This window comes from Mytilus californianus, unplaced genomic scaffold (assembly GCF_021869535.1).
Source record: "Mytilus californianus isolate M0D057914Y unplaced genomic scaffold, xbMytCali1.0.p SCAF_2, whole genome shotgun sequence".
In the NCBI taxonomy this organism is placed as follows: domain Eukaryota; kingdom Metazoa; phylum Mollusca; class Bivalvia; order Mytilida; family Mytilidae; genus Mytilus; species Mytilus californianus.
The window spans coordinates 57,888,547-57,910,829 of record NW_026262668.1 but is presented as its reverse complement, the minus strand read 5'-3'; the positions used below and the strand labels follow the sequence as shown (position 1 = coordinate 57,910,829).

The following is a 22,283-nucleotide window of genomic DNA, read 5'->3' as shown; positions in this document are numbered from 1 at the left end:
AACAAATAAAAAAAACAAAATAGACACAAAGTACAGATCAGAGAGTACTCATAGTTACTGAAACCTAGTTCAAAGCCAAAAACAACTAATAACAAAATCATGTATCTAAGACTTGTGCGTAAATTCAACAATGATTTCTATATAACAAGTTTTTCAATAAAGATAAAGTTTACAAAATGTCACTTCCAGTTCATTTGAAGGGTTCATTCATGCTGATTCCGAAAATATATGGTTTCAAGGTTTTTTTCACAAAATAAAAAATACTACTTCTGGTTTACTTCTCATGTCAAACAAAAAAATTTTAAACAACTTTTATGAATTCTGAGGAAAACTTGATTACTAGAAAGTATAGAATGTGAAGGTCGTAGATTTTAAAGGGTGAGTTTCTAAAGTGCAATAAAACAAAAGCGATACTGTATATCATGTTTGTTTAATTTTCACTTTGTTTCCCGGCAGCTGAGAAAACATTAATTTTTGACACTGCGTAAATTTACCTGCATTATTCAAGATTTATTGCTGATTAAATGTTTCATACATTATACTGTTAATTATCGAGTATGCACAACATTAATATGTAAACTTTTTTCCACCCTTAAGATGAAATAACATTACCTATAAAATCAGTCTTTTGTCTTCATCAGGGATGTGTATATTCAATTAAGATCTCTGTTTTCATAATAATTAAATTAGCTAATGATCATACAGCAATCAGCAACATTTTCATAAAGATTGATTATTGATGATATATTGATTGTTGTCAAATCCCAAGCATTTAGAACATATTGTAAAAGAAATAAAAATAAGATACTTTTACACATGGATATTTTGTATAATATAAAAACAAGAAGATATGGTATGAAAAAAAAATGATTGTAAATGAGACAATTCTCCACCATCAACCAAATGACATAGAAGTTAACAAGTTTGCCTCAGAAATGCTCTGTTATACAATAAAAAATTATCACAACCTAAATTTTTTAGCATGCCGCATGGTACATAATTTTCTCCTTGAATGTTCTCTGAATTATGTGTACTTTAGTTTGTAATATTCATATTTATTATCTATTTTCTGTCAGTTTATTAAGTTTTTGTTGTTAACATCTTTGTACACCACAATGATTTTTTTGTGTGCATTTTCCCAATAAGGGATAATTATACACAGTGGACATTTAACATGCCCATTTTGTCATCAAATCGTGAAAAAAAAGCTGATGCAAAAAAACAGATCTACAGTATTTCAGAAACAAAAGTGGTGGAAATAATAAAAAAAACTAAACTGCACAATATCGAAAGGTGGAAAGACCTAACAACAAATGTGGACTTACAGGGTTAATAAATATCTGTAGTTTACGTCTAAAAATATTTATTAGTCCCCTACCGATGAAGTCGAAGGGGACTTTAGGTTTGCACTCTGTCCGCCTGTCTGTCTGTCAGTCTGGCAAATCAGCTTTCCACACTTTTTTTCTTCGTTCTTGAAGATATTGATTTGATATTTGGTATATAGTTTTATCATGACAAGTTATAGATCCAGTTCAAATTTTGTTCCGGTCTGATGATTTAATCCAGAGTTATGGACCATAACTCTGGACCATATCTAATGTTAGAGTACTATGTTAAACCATATTTCTGTACAAAGGGAGATAACTAATTTTTTAAAAGACATTCTTTGTTCAATTATTTGAAGAATTTTTTGGCAGGTTTGTTAGTTATTTTAACTTTATTTAGTATAAACTAATTTTCTGAATGTTAAATATATAAAAAAAAATTATGAAGAGAAATCCTTTAATTAGATAATAATCTATTTTTTATTATGTATATATTTCAATACATTACATTGTGTAGATAAAAGTTGTTGACATTTTATAGATAAGTTACAAATCTATATTAGTTTGTGACAAATGGAAGAAAAAATATTTGGAACTATTAATTATATTTGATTATAATTTGAAAATAGATATACACTGTATTACATCATATCTAATTTTAGAGAACTATTAATCATATCTAATGTTTTTTTCATCATGCTTATAGGATATTGATTGATAATTGGTATATAGTTTTATCATGACAAGTTACAGACATGACAGATCAAGTTCAAATTTTTGTTTCGGTCTAATAATTTTGTGCAGAGTTATGGTCCTTGGACTTGAAAAATTCACTCATATAATCAGTTTTCCGCACTGTTTTTAGTCATGCTTGAAGATATTGACATGATATTTACTTTTTGTTTACACCATGGCAAGTTATAATATAACAAGTTAGTATTTTGTTCCAGTATAATGAATTTTTACCCGGTAGGGGACTATGTATTGCCATGCAATACTCTCAGAATGCTTGTTTATTTTCTCTTTCAGAAATACAATGATACGCAGTAAAATCACACAACCACAGGTTAGAAAAACAAAGCAGCCAGTTGAAGGAGTATTCTGTAACTATTCCCATAGAACATGTATGCACAATCGTTTAGAAGGATTTGAATATTGTATAAAGCATATTCTAGAAGACAAAAATGGACCATACAAACAGTGTGGATTTATTTCCTTGAAGAATGGCAAAAGATGTATAAATGCTGCTCCTAAAACAGATAAAAGAGATGGGTATGTATTAATGATCCATTTTCACTTTGTCCATAAGAAAATATAGCTATGTTTCCTGTCTCCCTACTGACTCCAGATTGCCTTGCCTTCCCTAACACTTTTTATGGACATTTAATTTTTAGAAAAGCTTATAAATAATATAAGTTGAAGACCACACATTTTTGCATATTAAAGTTAAGAAAGTTTCATTTATACCTTATTATTGTCTATGTAAATTAGTTTTCAAAATAAAACTATTTTAAACAACATCGTGGTAACCAATTTTAAGCAAATTTGACAGGAATGATCTTGAGTGTGTCTAGAATTTAGCTATGATCTGTAAACCATTGCTGCTATGACTGAAAATAGAGGAAACAAGAAAAATGCAAATCATTGTCGAAGTATTGATTAGATGAGAAAATTTTGAAGGGTACTTTGACCTTGACTTTGACATTTGATACTTATGAAAGTAAAACCATGTCTGTTTTGTGTCCTGCACATAACTTTTGTACAGTAGAACTTTGGTTGAAGATAAGAAACTTGGTACGCAGTTGCATCATGAGATAGGGGGTGTGTCATATATCAAAGTCAGGTCACTCTGACCTTGACCAATATTTCGACAATTTTCTTGTGTGTCTGAATGAGATTTTGCAAAAACTTGTTAGTCAGAATAAAATTTTACAAACTGGGGCATCAGATAAGTTGCTAACAGTGCAGACTTTTGCAGCATCATCATGGGATCGGGATGTGTCCAATACCAAAATTAGGTCAATCTGACCTTGACCCCTATGATAGTTATTTGTGTTAAGGGCATAACTGTTCTTAGTGTAACTTAAGTTAACCCTAAAGTAAATCAAAGTAGTGTGCAGATGCATTATGGGAGGATTGTCCGTGAGATAAGGTCATTGTGGCTAAGACCTTTGATCCCCAAAAAAATGAATCAAACTCTTATTTGGGACAATCTTCAGAGATTCGCAATATTAAACATTGTTAAATGGATGCATTCATTTCTGAATTTACAGTATACAATCTTCAAACTTTGTTCATGAGTCATTCTTATATGATGTTCTTCTTTGGCTTTGGAAACAAAGCCATGTTTTTCCAAAGCCATGTTCTAATTGCAATAGAATATATAAGGCTGCACGTGGTTGACGTCACAATTGAAATTATAACGTCAGTTGTATTTTGAACAACACCAGAGAACAAAATGGACATTTGTGATAGTGTATCTCGCTAGGAAATTAAATAAAATCATTTTAAAAGTAAATTTTTTAATTTATCTGTTCATTTTTTATCGCGAAACTGTGATTTTCTATATCGTTTTGGCTTCATAAAATCATAATTGCTGCCTTTCAAACATATATTATAGGCCCCCTTCGATGTACAAAAGTTCTAAATTTTCCTATTAGAATACAAATAATTCTATCATGCCATGCTCTATGCTCATTTTAACATGGGTAGGCATTATATTTGTCAACATTTAACACCTTGCTGACGCTTGGTATAAAGATATTGACAAGTACAATGTCTACCCATGTTAAAATGAGCTTGGAGCATGGCATGAATTATTTCTTATGTATAATTCTGTCAAATTGGCCCATCAGTAAACATGTGTCAACCTAACACACAGGCAATGACTACATAAAATAAATGGCAGAATGCCAAAAACTGTCATTGTCGCAATACTGAATTTCACAGCAGCATCTGATATGCAAGTATTTGGGTATAAGTCACGCTATGTGGACAGTTCTTGTTTAAATTCCATTTTGTTCTGTATAATTCCAAAAATGTTTTATTCTATGCATAAATACAATTTATATACAGTTGTCTCAGTTTATTTCTTGATAAATTGGCATTTAAAATTTAATTAAACTGTTTAATTCACAATTTATATTTTCCACTAGTCAAACACAACCGTCCTAATATCTAGCTCTGTTGCAGATTTAAAGGGAATTTTTTTTTGAAGATAACCTCTTATCAATTTCATTAAATTCAGTGAGAGTAACTATTTTATTTATCATATTCTTTGCTTCTCATTAAAGAATGTATGAATTTAACAAATAGAAACAACTTATTTGCATTATAAAAATATTGAAACTAATAAGGGAGTCTAACCTAATGTCTATTTACTCTTTTAATGTGTGTTGAATGCGTAATTTTTCGATGTTGGGCTCATTATCTGAGTATTATCCTTATGCCAGCTGAGCAATTCCTGTGTTTGTAATTATCATTGTAAATGAAATAACACTTAGTAAATTTCATAAATCCTAAGTGCTGGATTTTCTTTTATCATGACTGCTCAGTGCTCAAACAGAAACATTCTCAAGGAGATATATAACGAAACTGTAAAATAAATAAGAATACAGATTTATGAAAAATAATAAAAAAAAATTTATTATAAAGTATGATTTGTGTTTCAAAATTTATTTTTCATCAATATGGTTACATCCCAAAAATTGATTGCATCATAATTAGAAGGGTTGATTTATTTATTACTTCTAATTCATCAGTTCACACACAGGTATGTTCTATCACATCTTTACACTGTGATTATATACCTGAATTATGCTGGACAAAATATTTTCCCCCTTTATAGTAAAGTCATACAGATACTCTTAGTCTTACACAGTTTAAAAGTTTTTGTAAATCAAATTTGAATATGAATAAAAAAAATTATTCCAACAAGTTTTCAAACTACAAGCTTAACATTCAGAAGAGAAAAAAATAATCTGTTATTAAAGACAGAATAAATATCTTCAGGTTTGTACCAGGACTTATCCACAAATACTTACGTAATTTAGTACATCCTCTGCTATGAGAGTTACTGTATTCTATAAATAAAATGGAAATCTGTCTATTTATATCTTTAAAATTTCCCAAATACTAGTAAATACTTATATAAGAACCAAAAATATTAAATCCATTCTTTAGATTATATGCACTATTTTTAAATCCAAGACCTTGAATTTATTTAACAATTGTGTTTTTAAAGTGCTTTTGTTCCATTATTCTGAATAATTGTCTGATGCAATTAACCTGTAGACATTTAAAGGGCATTAAAGGTCATGATTTAGACTGTTATATAAAAGCACATGGTATTTGTAGGATATGGATAATGGGAGATATTTAACAAGAAGGTGAGATTGAGTTACCATGGTCAGTGCTGTTATAATTACTTAAATCAAATGCAAGTGAATATATCAAGTTACTTTTTTCAAATAACTTTATTATTTATCAGTTTTTGAGATTTTTAAAAGTGTCTAACAATGGCTGATCACAACTTTATTATGGACATTTTCAATTTATAGATACTGTGCAGAACATGCAAGAACAGCAGCTGTCACAAGACAAAAGTCATCAAGGAAGCGTCAGCCATCACAGTCTGCAGAATCCTTGTTAGAGTCCATTGATCATTACAAATATGCTGATGTAACTAAGTCAAGACCAAAATTATATACTGATTCAACATCAAGTAAAGTTTTAGGTCAGTCTTTCAGTATGATTTCACAGTTGAATGATATTTTTTAAAAACTTTACCAATTTTGCATAAAACAGTATTAGGATGTTATTTATACGAAATTATTCTTGTAGATATTGAGCTGATTTATGATAATTTACAACGAATAATGTTGAGTTACACATTTGGGTCAGAACTTTGTACCAGATGAGTTACTATTCACAGAATTACTCTGTCCTTTCATTCAACAGACATTCATTCAATCCCTATATATCAAGTTATTTGAAAGAGTAAATATATGAAATTATATAAAAATTTGATATACACTGTGTATAATATGAGCAAATTCACATGTATTATGTAAAAAATAATTTTGCATAAAATTCAGAAGTGTGGAGACCCCAGTTCAATGATTACCTTGAATATTTTAAAAACAACTTTTGAAATTGCACAATGATTTTTTGTTCAAATTAATGTGTTAATTATAAACATCTTAACTTATACAGTATAAAATATTTTGTAATTTTATCACAACTGGTACAGAATTAATTAGATGGAATAAATTAATGCATTCAATGAAAAATATTATTTATCTACCACATGTCTACTGTTGTATGTTTATCAATGGTAAGAAAAATCTTTTTAATTTTATTTCAGAATATGCCAGTTCAAGCGATTCAGATGAAGAATTACCGTTGGTGGATCAAGCATGGCGGGGTGATGGGGAAAGTGATGCTGAGAGTATAGACAGTGAACAAGAAGACTACTTGAAGTAAATGGTTTTGTAACGTGATAATTTGATATAAATTATAATACAATACATGTACAGCTATGATGGATTAAGATTTTCCACTTGTCATAAGTGGGGGTGCACAGAATAATCAAAACTTCTAGCTTGTCCCATTAAAAAAATTGGAAATATTGTCTTTTTTGTTTTTTATACAACCGCAAAATTTTTTTGCGTCGTATAATGCTATGATGTCGTCTGCGTCGTCGTCATCGTCCGAAGACACATTTGGTTTCCAGACAATAACTTTAGTTTAAGTTAATGGATCTCTATAAAATTTTACCAGAAGGTTCAATACCACAAAAGGAAGGTTGGGATTGATTTTGGGGGTGATGGTACCAACAGTGTAGGGATTAGGAGCCAAAAACAAGCATTTTTGTAGTGTCCAGACAATAATTTATGTGTAAGTGTATTGATCTCTCTGAAATTGTACCACAAGGTTCCATATCACAAAGGGAAGGCTGGGATTGTGTTTGGGGTAAATTGCCCTTAACGTTCAGGAATTAGGGGCAAAAAAGGGGCCAAAAACAAGCATTTTTCTAGTTTCCAGACAATAACTTGTGTTTAAGTGTATGGATCTCTCTAAAATTGTACTACAAGGTTCCATACCGTAAAGAGAAGGCTGGGATTGAGTTTGGGGGTAATTACTCCAAAAAGTTGGGGGGATTTTTTTTTTTTCCAATTTTTTTTTGGGGGCTCTTTTTTTTTCTTCAAAATTTTTGAAATCTTCAATTGCACAGTATTGTGCAATAGCACAGTATTGTACAATAGCACAGTATTGGGCAACAGCAAGAAATCTTCAAATGTACAGTATTGCGCAATAGCACAGTATTGAATAGTAGCACAGTTTTGCGCAATAGCAAGAAATCTTCAATTGCACAGTATTGCACAATAGCACAGTATTGCGCAATAGCCAAGAAATCTTCAACTGCACAGTATTGCGCAATAGCAAAAAACCTTCAATTGCACAGTATTGCGCAACAACAAGAAATCTTCAACTGCACAGTATTGGGCAATAGCACAGTATTGAACAATAGCAAGAAATCTTCAATTGCACAGTATTGCGCAATAGCAAGAAATCTTCAATTGAAAATAAATGTAAATGTTTTAACCAATTTCGATGGGATTAATTAAGTCTTTAATTTTTGGGGGTTCTAACCTTGTATAATTTTTTTGGATATTAGGCCCCATTTTTAAATTGGTCTACATTGAGGTCAAAAGGGTCCAAAAATAAAGTTTGTTTGATTTCATCAAAAACTGAATTATTGCGGCTGTATGATTTGCTGAATCTTATTGTGCATTTATGATTTTTATTTTGGGCCCTGTTTTCAAATTAGTTCATATTAAGGTTTGAAGGGTCCAAAATTAAACTTTGTTTGATTTCAACTAAAATTAAATTATTGGTGTTTTTAATATGCTGAATCTAACCATGTTATTAGATTTTGGATATCAGACCATTCTAGGTAAATTAAATGTCCCATTTCAAATTTTAAGATCTTTGACCACATTTTTTTTGTGTCAGAAACCTATATTATGTCAAAAATTTGATCACAATCCAACGTTTTTAATATATTATAATGTATGCATTACAGAACTGACACTGTGTCATGACCAGATAGTGAAAAAATTTCCAAAATAAAAAATTATCTTTGTAGTGTGAAAGGTCCATAGACAGTAATAGCAGTATTTTATGACACATAACAAATAAAAAGAAGTGTAAATGATATATAATTTCTGCTTTCGTACTTATTTCCTGATATTGATTTTGAATTGTAGGTATGCTGGGATATACACAGCAGAGGAGGTGGCATTAATCATGAGAGACAAACTGATACGTCTACAATCTCTGTATATTGACCAGTTCAAAAGATTGCAGCATATTATGAAGGAGAAGAGAAGAAAATACTTGCATACATACAAACAGGAAAAGGAATCTTTAGGTGTGATATGTAATTAATTCTTTAGTTACAGCTCTTTTCTTAATGCTAGCAAGGCAAAGGTTTGTTTGGCTTGCTTGCTTTGTTTGTATCAATGTTTGCTCAAGCACTGTAATTAAGATTGACATCTGAAAACAACATAAAAAGGAGGATTTAAACTTGTATACATTACATGTATATTTAAATTTGATTGGACATTATCAAATAATCAAATTTACCTTTACACAGATTAAACTCCGCCTACTTACATTGTTTGCAGATGTCAATCTTAATTACAATGCTTGAGCAAACATTGATACAAACAAAGCAAGCAAGCCAAACAAACCTTTGTCTTGCTAGCATTATGAAAAGAGCTGTAAGGCAAACATAGATGTTACTTTTCAGGCATCGTTGTCATCATCAAAACAGGGTTTGGCAAAGTATTACTAGGTTCAGAATAAGATATTTAGTAAAGAATTGCATCAGTATCTGTGTATTTCAATTGCATATAAGGCCCATTTTGTAATGGTGTATTGACTTCAAAATTTAAATGTTGATTTTTAGCTCACCTGGCCCGAAGGTTAACTTTTTACATTTTGAACTTCTTCTAGAGAACCACTGAATGGAATGAAACCAAACATTGCATGAATATTCCTTATGAGGTGCTGACAAAGTGTTGTTACTTTGTAGCTGATCCATCTCCAAGATGGTCGCCAGCGGGGGACTTCGTTTAACATAGGACCCTATGGACAATACATGCATATGTCTTTTTTAGCTCACCTGGTCCAGAGGGCCAAGTGTGCTTTTCTCATCACTTGGCGTCCGTCGTCGTCGTTAACTTTATACATTTTGAACTTCTTCTAGAGAACCACTGAATGGAATGAAACCAAACATGGCATGAATGTTCCTTATGAGGTGCTGACCAAGTGTTGTTACCTTGAAGCCGATCCATCATTCAAGATGGCCGCCATCGGGGGACTTAGTTTAACATAGGACCCTATGGGAAATACATACAAATGTCTTCTTTTAGAGAACCACTGAATGGAATGAAACCTAACATGGCATGAATGTTCCTTTTGTTGACCAAGTGTTGTTACTTTGAAGCTGATCCATCATCCAAGATGGCCGCCAGCGGGGGACTTAGTTTAACATAGGACCCTATGGGAAATACATACAAATGTCTTCTTTTAGAGAACCACTGAATGGAATGACACCAAACATGGCATGAATGTTTCTTATGAGGTGCTGACCAAGTGTTGTTACTTTGAAGCCGATCCATATTCCAAGATGGCCTCCAGCGGGGGACTTGGTTTAGCATAGGACCCTATTGACAATACATACAAATGCTTCTTCTAGAGGTGCACTGAATGGAATGAAACCAAACATGGCATAAATGTTTCTTATGAGGTGCTGATGAAGTGTTGCTACTTTGTTGCCGATTTACTGTTCAAGATGGCCTCCAGGATTTTTTATTAAATTACAGGGCCAATATTTAACCAAATTTGGCCTCACTCATTATTAGGTAATTGTTATGATTTAAATCTATTTTTATATGATTTCCAAAACTAAAGTAGAATCAGGTGAGGGACACAGGCTCTTGAGAGCCTCTAGTTAAATAGTTAATGTGATTAAAATTATTATGATATATTTACCATTGACTATACTGTGAAACTGCCTTAGCACAGGGCATGTGTCTAGTATCAGAGAAAAATTTGATCAGACAATTAATTACCAATATATGCTTGTCTAATGAGGAAAGTGAAATTTACTTTGAATTTTTCAAAACACTTAAGATTTTCATTCAAAGGAATAGTTACCTTACCTGTCTGTGTCAAAACCTTTCAGAATTTTGGGTCCAATTAATGCTCTTTAACTTCCTACTTTATTTATCTTTGATGATGAGTATATACTCCTGACCAATGTTATAATAATACAACATGATCAAGGCAAACAGAAAATTACTAGAAAGAACTAAAAATATGCAAAGTGAAAAATATTTGCCCAGTACACATCTAAATGTGTTTGGAGGATCCCTGCGTGGTCAGTGGAAACCAAACTTGATATTAAAATTTACCAAGGGAAAAAAAATCATTACCAGTACAAATGATCCTCATAGAAATGAAATAGAGGGCAACCACTTGTATCCTTTTATTGTTATTGGCCAATTTGAAGAAGTTGAGAAAGAAAGTTGCTGTTTTGTTTTAGTTTACAGGATTGACGATCTAGGCATCTTCTCTTATTTTATGTTAATTTAGATAAATGGTGACATGCCATTATAAACTAGTTTAGAATTATCTCCCTTTGATTATCAAACTCTCAGGGAGTTAAGATTTGAGCAAATAGAGGCCACAAGGATTTCTTCTGAAGCTAATCAGAAATCAAATGATTATCATCTCCTTTGAAACCACTTGGTCAATCTTTATAAAACTGTGTATAAATCAATGTTATCTCCCCTGAAATGTCAAATGTGTTTAATATGCAAAGTGAAAAATATTTGCCCAGTACACATCTAAATGTGTTTGGAGGATCCCTGTGTGGTCAGTGGAAACCAAACTTGATATTAAAATTTACCAAGGGAAAAAAAATCATTACCAGTACAAATGATCCTCATAGAAATGAAATAGAGGGCAACCACTTGTGTCCTTTCATTGTTATTGGCCAATTTGAAGAAGTTGAGAAAGGAAGTTGCTATTTTTTTTTAGTTTACAGGATTGACGATCTAGGCATCTTCTCTTATTTTATGTTAATTTGGATAAATGGTGACACATGCCATTATAAACTAGTTTAGAATTATCTCCATTTGATTATCAAACTCTCAGGCAGTTAAGATTTGAGCAAATAGAGGCCACAAGGATTTCTTCTGAAGCTAATCAGAAATCAAATGATTATCATCTCCTTTGAAACCACTTGGTCAATCTTTATAAAACTGTGTATAAATCAATGTTATCTCCCCTGAAATGTCAAATGTGTTTAATGATTCTGGACACTATGTACAAGATTTCTTTCAATACATGCTGATTCAATGGCATCCATGGAGGCAATGAGGATATAAAAATAGGAGGATAAAATGACATAAATTTTCATTTTTACTTCCAGGGAGTATCCGAGACTACAAACAAGATCCTGAAACATTACATAAATATGAGAAACTGAAGTACATTAAACGATATCATAGAAGATATGGGAAAGAGGCTTTGTTGCATCGACAGTCAAAACAACGTAGAATAGCTGTGTCAGAGGGTTCTAATTACAGACCACCATCTTATCCTAGGTGTATCAACATAGATGGGAGTGCTAAATGTTTAGAAAGAGCACTGCCTTTATCTAAATACTGTTCTAAACGTATCCTTATGTTATATGTGAAAAGTATTTGCAAGGATAAGATATGACTTTTTAACAAGGCTACTTTTCAGTTTATACTAGCAGTCATTTCTTTGCATCGGCTTCCCTCAGAAAAATATTTTATTTTTGCTAAAAGAACATGTTATATTTGATACTAGTTTAGTCTTAAAGATCTTTAGATTAGTCCTATTTAGAGACAAACCAGCTATTATATTTACTATAGATTTCTAATACTGTAACACCAGTGTCTTTGGGAACAGTTATTCTACCTATGGAAAACTATATAGGTAACAGAAGATATTTTATATCCTCAATTAACACCAGCTAAATAAACTTCTTAACATTTTTTTATTAAGGATATAGTATAATCTATGCATTTAAAACGTATTTTATTTATTTGTAATAATTACATTACATGTCTGTTTCATTAGAATCCGTAATTTTGATTGACTGACAATAATCGCAAGGCACTCCAATATCATATAATATTTCCATATTAAATACAACAGCTATGACTGCACATGATATATGTTAATAATATGTAACAATGTTAAAATAATTCATTGAAAACAAACGAAAAGCTTGATATAACTCTTAATTTCATGGGTATAGAATAGAAATGTAATAAGAATTGAATGCTTCTTTTTATAATTTTACATGGTTGTAAAAGTGTTAATGGTAAGCATATTTTCAATTTGAAGGGCTTCCACACTTCATGCAAAATGTGCTTCGATAATGCTTTTACACCCTCAATAAAATTATAAAAAGAAACATTCAAATCTTCAATACAGTTTTGTAACTAATTTACACATTGTTTTAATTTGTTTTAGGCTTTTTGAAATTTCTTTTCATACTTGAACACATCTAAAAATTAAGAACTTAAATAATAATACCCTTTGGCCGAAACAACTAACAGAACACACTTATGTAGAAAGTAGTAAAAAGTTACACTTGTAATAAGCTTAAACCAATAAAATGAGCAGAAAGGCGAAATCAAATTAGACTTAGCCTGTCTTCTTAAAAGATCTTGTTGACTTCAACATGGAACATTCGTAGACAATAGTAGAAGAATTAGGGGTATAAATTGTTTTTGGTATGCCAGGAAATGTTATTGGGTACCGTTACATATTTGAGAAAATGTTTTTGATGGTTAAATAAATTAATGATGGTATATACAAATATCTGTTTAACATGCATACCCCATTCTGTAATGCAAATTCCTTAACTTTGCAAGACATTTTAAATGATAATCACCAGGCTTTGTTTAGACAGTGTTCTTTTGGAGACACCAGTTGTACATGTCCAGTTGCATCATGGGAAGAAGAACCGTTATGTCATAGACATACTCCTCTTTCAAAATGTGAACCAAGAATACATCTTGTAGAAGAGGTTTGTACAATGTAATTTGAAAACTAGGTCATTTTTATACGACCGCCAAAATTAAAAATTTTTTGGTCGTATATTGGTATGACGTTGGCGTCGTCGTTGTCGTCGTCGTCCTCGTCCGGCGTCGTCCGAAGACACATTGGTTTTCGCACTCTAACTTTAGTTTAAGTGGATGGATCTCCATGAAATTTTACCATAAGGTTCAATATTACGAAAGGAAGGTTGGAATTGATTTTGGGGGTTATGGTACCAACAGTTAAGGAATTGGGGGCCAAAAATAAGCATTTTTGTAACTTCCAGACAATAACTTGTGTGTAAGTGTATGGATCTCTCTGACATTGTACCACAAGGTTCCATATCACAAAGGGAAGGCTGTAATTGATTTTGGGGGTAATTGCCTCAAAATTTTAGGAATTAGGGGCCAAAAAAGGGGCAAAAAACAAGCATTTTTATACGACCGCAAAAAAATTTTGAGGTCGTATATTGGTATGAGGTTGGCGTCATCGTCGTCGTCGTCCGTCGTCGTCGTCCTAATACACAATGGTTTTCGCACTCTAACTTTAGTTTAAGTGAATGGATCTCTATGAAATTTTACCATAAGGTTCAATACCACAATAGGAAGATGGGGATTGATTTTGGGGGTTATGGTACCAACAGTTAAGGAATTAGGGGCCAAAAAGGGGCCGAAAATAAGCATTTTTGTAACTTCCAGACATAACTTGTGTGTTAGCATATGGATCTCTCTGACATTGTACCACAAGATTCCATATCACAAAGGGTCAATGCTGGGATTGATTTTGGGGTTAATTGCCACAAAATTTTAGGAATAAGGGGCCAAAAGGGGGCAAAAAACAAGCATTTTTCTAGTTTCATGACAATAACTTGTGTGTAAGTGTATGGATCTTTCTGAAATTTTACTACAAGGTTCCATTTCACAAAGGGAAAGCTGGAATTGAGTGTTGTGGTAATTGCCCAAAATGTTTAGTAATAAGGGGCCTAAAAAGGGGTTTAAAATAAGCATTTTTTAGTTTCTAGACAATAACTTGTGTTCAAGTGTATGGATCTCTCTAAAATTGTATTACAAGGTACCATACCACAAAGGCAAGGCTGTTATTGAGCTTGGTTTGGGGGGAAAGGGGGGTGGGGGTGATGAATCATAAGGGGGCCGGGGTCAAAAAAGGGGTAATTTTTTTTTTCCTTTTATTTTTGTTTAAAATTTACATTTTAAGTTAGTTATTTTTTATCACGAAGAGAAAGTAGGAATTGAGTTTTGGGGTTAATTGCTCAAACATTTATGAATAAGGGGCCAAATATTGGTCAAAAATAAGGATTTTTTTAGTTTGCAACAAAAACTTGTGTTCAAGTGTATGGATCTCTGTGAAATTGTATTGCAATGTACCATACCACAAATTGAAGGTTGTGATTGAGGTGGGGGATGATGAATCAAAAGGGGGTTGAAAAAATGTGTGGGAGGTAGGATTTTTTTTTTTCCTTTTTTTTTCTTTAAAATTTTCCATTTAAAGATGGTTGTTTCAGATTTATATATGAAAGAAAATAATAATGATACGGTTATATATCATGAGGAATTGAAATTTAAAATTATGTATATTGGAAATTTAGGTTACATTGGAAAGTAATAATTGGCTTTGGGGGGGGGGGGGGTGGTTATGGCTCTAATGTTTAAGGAATAAGGGGAAAAAAGGTTAAAAAACAAAGGTTTCCATTTTAATAGACAAATAATTGAGTAAAGAACATTATTTAAAAGCAGTGTAAGGTTGGTAATTCAAACTCATTTAAATATCTCATCTACACTGCTTTTAAATTATGTAAATTGGAAATTTGCCAATAACTTTATTGTTAATAAATGCATTGGAAATTTGCCAACAATTTTAGTGTAATAAACTTCATTGGAAATTTGCCAATATAAAATTTTGCTGATGAAGGTTTTTTGTTTACCTTTAGCCTTGACTATGAAGTCATTTTCTATTTTTATAGCTTATGATGTAGTTGAATTATTTAATACTTTTATGATGTGTTTAAATGGGGTTTTATCATGTTTATGGTTGCAAATTTATTGTTTTAGTATAATAAACTCCATTTAAAATTTGCCAATAAAAAAAATTTTGTTTATTTTTAGCTATGATTATGATGTCATTTTCTATTTTACTTTTATGGTTGCAAAGAAATTTTTATTTTTAGATATTACTGTTAAATGATGCTGATTAAGGATTTTGCTATGTTTAGCCATGACTATGATGTCATTTTCTATTTTAATATCTGTTATGATGTATTTAAATGGGCTTTTATGGTTACAAAGGAATTTTATTTTTAGATATTACTATAAAATGTTGCTGATGCTGATTAAGGATTTTGTTTATTTTTAGCCATGACTATGATGTCATTTTCTATTTTAATACCTTTATGATGTAATTTCCATTTTTAGATATTACTGTTAAATGATGCTGATTAAGGGTTTTTTGCTATGTTTAGCCATGACTATGATGTCATTTTCTATTTTAATATCTTTATGATGTATTTAAATGGGCTTTTATGGTTACAAAGGAATTTTATTTTTAGATATTACTTTAAATGTTGCTGATTAAGGATTTTTGTTTATTTTTAGCCATGACTATGATGTCACTTTCTATTTTAATACCTTTATGATGTATTTAAATGGGCTCCCATGTATTTAGATTTTTGATTATTTATACATGTTACCAAATTGGTCCACATTGAACAAAAACAGTCCAAATTTCAACTTTATTACATTACATCAAACATTGAATTCTACATATTCTTTGATATATTGAAATTAACAAACAATTTAGTTTATGGATATTCCACCATAATAGGTAAATTAAATTTTTTCCAGTTCTTACACCACATTCATCCTGTGTCAGAAACCTATGCTGTGTCAAATATTTAATGACAATCCAAAGTCATAGCTGTATCAAGCTTGAATTTTGTGTCCATACTTGCCCCAACTGTTCAGGGTTCGACCTCTGCGGTCGTATCAAGCTGCGCCCCAGCGAAGCATTTTATTCTAGTTTCATGACAATAACTTGTGTGTAAGTGTTTGGATATTTCTGAAATTGTACTACAAGGTTCCATATCACAAAGGGAAAGTTGGAATTGAGTTTGGGGGTAATTGCCCGAAACATTTAGGAATTGGGGGCCAAAAAGGGGCCAAAAATAAGCATTTTTCTAGTTTCCAGACAATAACTTGTGTTCAAGTGTATGGATCTCTCTGAAATTGTACTGCAAGGTACCATACCACAAAGGGAAGGCTTGGATTGAGTTTAGGGGTGATGAATCATAAGGGGGTTCAAAAAATTTGGGGGGGATTTTTTTTTTTTTTTTTTTTTTTTCTTTTTTTCCTTTTTTTTTTCTTTTAAAATTTTCCATTTTAAGTTGGTTATTTCTGATTAATATTTAAAAGCAAATAATAATGATATGGTAGGAGATACACACCAAACAGGATGTGTAAATTATTATATAATAAGTATTGTGCAATAGCAAGAAATTTTCAATTGCACAGTATTGCACAATAGCAAGAAATCTTCAATTGCACAGTATTGCGCAATAGCAAGAAATCTTCAATTGCACAGTATTGCGCAATAGCAAGAAATATCCAATGGCACATTATTGCGCAATAGCAAGAAATTGTCAATTGTACAGTATTGCGCAATAGCAAGAAATATTCAATTGCACAGTATTGTGCAAAAGAAGATACTTCGTATAAATTGCTTATTTCTTGATCAATTTCAATGGGGTTTTATTCTTGAATTCTTGGGGTTCTTTAATATGCTAAATCTAACCGTGTATTAAGTTTTTGGATTTTGGGCCCCGTTTTTAAATTGGTCCACATTGAGGTCCAAAGGGTCCAAAATTTAACTTTGTTTGATTTCATCAAAAATTGAATTGTTGGGGTTCTTTGATATGCCGAATCTAACCGTGTATTTAGATTCTTAATTTTTGATTCCGTTTTCAAATTGGTCTACATTAAGGTCCAAAGGGTCCAAAATTAAACTTAGTTTGATTTTAACAAAAATTGAATTTTTAGGGTTCTTTGATATGCTGAATCTAAACATGTATTTAGATTTTTGATTATGGGCCCAGTTTTCAAGTTGGTCCAAATCGGGGTCCCAAATTAAACTTTGTTTGATTTCAACAAAAATTGAATATATGGGGTTCTTTGATATGCTGAATCTAACCATGTATTTAGATTTTTGATTTATGGGCCCCGTTATCAACTTTTTATACGACAGCAAAAAAATTTTGAGGTCGTATATTGGTATGACGTTGGCGTCGTCGTCGTCGTCGTCGTCGTCGTCCGAATACACAATGGTTTTCGCACTCTAACTTTAGTTTAAGTGAATGGATCTCTATGAAATTTTACCATAAGGTTTAATACCACAATAGGAAGGTGGGGATTGATTTTGGGGGTTATGGAACCAACAGTTAAGGAATTAGGGGCCAAAAAGGGGCCGAAAATAAGCATTTTTGTAACTTCCAGACATAACTTGTGTGTTAGCATATGGATCTCTTTGACATTGTACCACAAGATTCCATATCACAAAGGGTCAATGCTGGGATTGATTTTGGGGTTAATTGCCTCAAAATTTTAGGAATAAGGGGCCAAAAGGGGGCAAAAAACAAGCATTTTTCTAGTTTCATGACAATAACTTGTGTGTAAGTGTATGGATCTTTCTGAAATTTTACTACAAGGTTCCATTTCACAACGGGAAAGCTGGAATTGAGTGTTGTGGTAATTGCCCAAAACGTTTAGTAATAAGGGGCCTAAAAAGGGGTTTAAAATAAGCATTTTTTAGTTTCTAGACAATAACTTGTGTTCAAGTGTATGGATCTCTCTAAAATTGTATTACAAGGTACCATACCACAAAGGCAAGGCTGTTATTGAGCTTGGTTTGGGGGGAAAGGGGGGTGGGGGTGATGAATCATAAGGGGGGCGGGGGTCAAAAAAGGGGTAATTTTTTTTTTTCCTTTTTTTTTTGTTTAAAATTTACATTTTAAGTTAGTTATTTTTTATCACGAAGAGAAAGTAGGAATTGAGTTTTGGGGTTAATTGCTCAAACATTTATGAATAAGGGGCCAAATATTGGTCGAAAATAAGGATTTTTTTAGTTTGCAACAAAAACTTGTGTTCAAGTGTATGGATCTCTGTGAAATTGTATTGCAATGTACTATACCACAAATTGAAGGTTGTGATTGAGGTGGGGGATGATGAATCAAAAGGGGGTTGAAAAAATGTGTGGGGGGTAGGATTTTTTTTTTTTCCTTTTTTTTTCTTTAAAATTTTCCATTTAAAGATGGTTGTTTCAGATTTATATATGAAAGAAAATAATATTGATACGGTTATATATCATGAGGAATTGAAATTTAAAATTATGTATATTGGAAATTTAGGTTACATTGGAAAGTAATAATTGGCTTTGGTGGGGGGGGGGGGGGGGGGGGGGGTGGTGGTGGTTATGGCTCTAATGTTTAAGGAATAAGGGGAAAAAAGGTTAAAAAACAAGGGTTTCCATTTTAATAGACAAATAATTGAGTAAAGAACATTATTTAAAAGCAGTGTAAGGTTGGTAATTCAAACTCATTTAAATATCTCATCTACACTGCTTTTAAATTATGTAAATTGGAAATTTGCCAATAACTTTATTGTTAATAAATGCATTGGAAATTTGCCAACAATTTTAGTGTAATAAACTTCATTGGAAATTTGCCAATATAAAATTTTGCTGATGAAGGTTTTTTGTTTACCTTTAGCCTTGACTATGAAGTCATTTTCTATTTTTATAGCCTTATGATGTAGTTGAATTATTTAATACTTTTATGATGTGTTTAAATGGGGTTTTATCATGTTTATGGTTGCAAATTTATTGTTTTAGTATAATAAACTCCATTTAAAATTTGCCAATAAAAAAAATTTTGTTTATTTTTAGCTATGATTATGATGTCATTTTCTATTTTACTTTTATGGTTGCAAAGAAATTTTTATTTTTAGATATTACTGTTAAATGATGCTGATTAAGGTTTTTGCTATGTTTAGCCATGACTATGATGTCATTTTCTATTTTAATATCTGTTATGATGTATTTAAATGGGCTTTTATGGTTACAAAGGAATTTTATTTTTAGATATTACTATAAAATGTTGCTGATGCTGATTAAGGATTTTGTTTATTTTTAGCCATGACTATGATGTCATTTTCTATTTTAATACCTTTATGATGTAATTTCCATTTTTAGATATTACTGTTAAATGATGCTGATTAAGGGTTTTTTGCTATGTTTAGCCATGACTATGATGTCATTTTCTATTTTAATATCTTTATGATGTATTTAAATGGGCTTTTATGGTTACAAAGGAATTTTATTTTTAGATATTACTTTAAATGATGCTGATTAAGGATTTTTGTTTATTTTTAGCCATGACTATGATGTCACTTTCTATTCTAATACCTTTATGATGTATTTAAATGGGCTCCCATGTATTTAGATTTTTGATTATTTATACATGTTACCAAATTGGTCCACATTGAAAAAAAACGGTCCAAATTTCAACTTTATTACATTACATCAAACATTGAATTCTACATATTCTTTGATATATTGAAATTAACAAACAATTTAGTTTATGGATATTCCACCATAATAGGTAAATTAAATTTTTTCCAGTTCTTACACCACATTCATCCTGTGTCAGAAACCTATGCTGTGTCAAATATTTAATGACAATCCAAAGTCATAGCTGTATCAAGCTTGAATTTTGTGTCCATACTTGCCCCAACTGTTCAAGGTTCGACCTCTGCGGTCGTATCAAGCTGCGCCCCAGCGAAGCATTTTATTCCACATTGAGGTCAAAAGGGTCCAAAATTAAACTTTGTTTGATTTCATCAAAAATTGAATTCTTGGGGTTCTTTGATATGCTGAATCTAACCATGTATTTAGATTTTGGATATTGGACCATAATAGGTGAATGTCCAATTTAAAATTTTTAAGTTCTTAGACCACATTCATTCTGTGTCAGAAACCTATGCTGTGTCAAATATTTAATCACAATCCAAATTCAGAGCTGTATCAAGCTTGAATGTTGTGTCCATACTTGCCCCAACTGTTCAGGGTTCGACCTCTGCGGTCATATCAAGCTGCGCCCTGCGGAGCATTTTATTGTATCTAGCTGTCTCTATAAAGCATAAACGTGAGAAAAGTTAAGTATCTGCAATTTTTATACGTCGTCCGAAGACACATTGGTTTTCGCACAATAACTTTAGTTTAAGTGAATGGATCTCTATAAAATTTTACCATAAGGTTCAATACGACAAAAGGAAGGTTGGGATTGATTTTGGGGGTTATGCTACCAACAGTTAAGGAATTAGGGGCCAAAAATTAGCATTTTTCTAGTTTCCAGACAATAACTTGTGAAACGGTGTATGGATCTCTCTGAAATTATACCACAAGTTTCCATACCACAAAGGGATGGTTAGGATTTGCTTTGGGGGACAATTAAAAAAAAGTACAATGTTATGTTTGGATTACCTCCCTAATCCTGCTTTTAAATTATGTATAAAGAAATGTTGTATTGTCTTGAGGTGATTAGCTGTCAATTTATTTTTTTAAGTTACTATTTAAAAATGCTAATTAAGGAATATTAATTTTAGCCATGATTATGTATGTCATTTTCTATTTTAAGACTTTTATGATGTATTTAAATGGGTAACTATGGTTGCAAACTCCATTGGAAATTTGAATTGAGATTATGACCATATCTTGAGGGAAAGAATTTCAAATCATATAACCAATTCTAAGTTCTTTGACTACAGTTATTCTGTGTCAGAAACCTATTATGTGTCAAATATTTAATTACAATCCAAATTCAGACCTGTATTAAGCGCGAATATTGTGTCCATTTTTGCCCCAACTGTTCATGGTTGGACCTCTGCGGTCGTATCCAGCTGCGCTCTGCGAAGCAATTTATTAGCATAGTAGTGTATTATATATATATCTTGAAAAAGATTTACAGTTAGACAAAAAATTGACACATTAAAGGTGATCAGCTTTACAGGATCTACCAAAATACCATCGTTTCATTTCTCATAGTAGATATTCCCTCTAAATAAGGATTTTTGACTAATTTGAATTGTGTTTTTGTACAAAAAAAGTCCTGTAATATATAATAAGATTGTTTGTATTTTATACTTGTAGGAAAAAGAGGAAGCACTTGTGTTAACAAAAGAGGCTTTAGAAAATTTATTGCCTGATTTAGAGTTAAATCCTCAAGACTTACTCCTAGGAAATCACTTTCTTGGACAGAACCCAGAATTTCCTGATTTGATATTTTCTGGATCTGATCATGAACAGACAGAACCAAAGTTCTCTCAAAGAGAAACTGAAAAAAGGACCGAGGTAACTGCAAATGACAACATAACAACATCTGGAATGAATCCACCTAAAACTGCAAAAATGAATGGTTCGTGTGACCATAAAACACAATTAAATCCTGTTGTCTCACCAACTATTGGTTTACAGCCAGTAGGAGATGAACAACCATCTACATCAAAAGGCACTCTATTATTACTTCAACATCTAAAGGGAGATGTAGATGTTCAAGGTTGTCCCAAAACAGATACAGACACAAATGGAGAATCTGATGAAAAGAAAAATTGTGAAGAGCCAGTGGATGAAGAGGAAAAGACGGAATCTAATTCTAAGGAACAGGGAAGCACTTTGGAAAATGGCGTTTCATAGACAATTTTACATTAAGTTTCATATAGTGCTTTATTAAAAAAAAACAACAGA

General features: G+C 31.7%; 1 protein-coding gene across 3 annotated transcripts in view; it reads left to right on the top strand.

Moving 5' to 3' along the window:
* Positions 1-22,283, top strand: part of LOC127730111 (KAT8 regulatory NSL complex subunit 2-like) — a 24,631-nt gene extending 2,348 nt beyond the window's left edge. For 2 of the 3 annotated variants that reach the window (XM_052238238.1, XM_052238237.1), the window contains exons 2-8: positions 2,355-2,597; positions 5,885-6,060; positions 6,691-6,805; positions 8,597-8,760; positions 11,833-12,078; positions 13,313-13,467; positions 21,690-22,283. In XM_052238238.1, the coding sequence (XP_052094198.1) occupies positions 2,362-2,597; positions 5,885-6,060; positions 6,691-6,805; positions 8,597-8,760; positions 11,833-12,078; positions 13,313-13,467; positions 21,690-22,232 (1,635 nt within the window). In that variant the 5' untranslated portion in view covers positions 2,355-2,361 and the 3' untranslated portion in view covers positions 22,233-22,283. Of the gene's footprint in view, positions 1-2,354; positions 2,598-5,666; positions 5,714-5,884; positions 6,061-6,690; positions 6,806-8,596; positions 8,761-11,832; positions 12,079-13,312; positions 13,468-21,689 lie in introns of those variants that run through there. The other variant, XM_052238239.1, reaches the window with a different exon arrangement.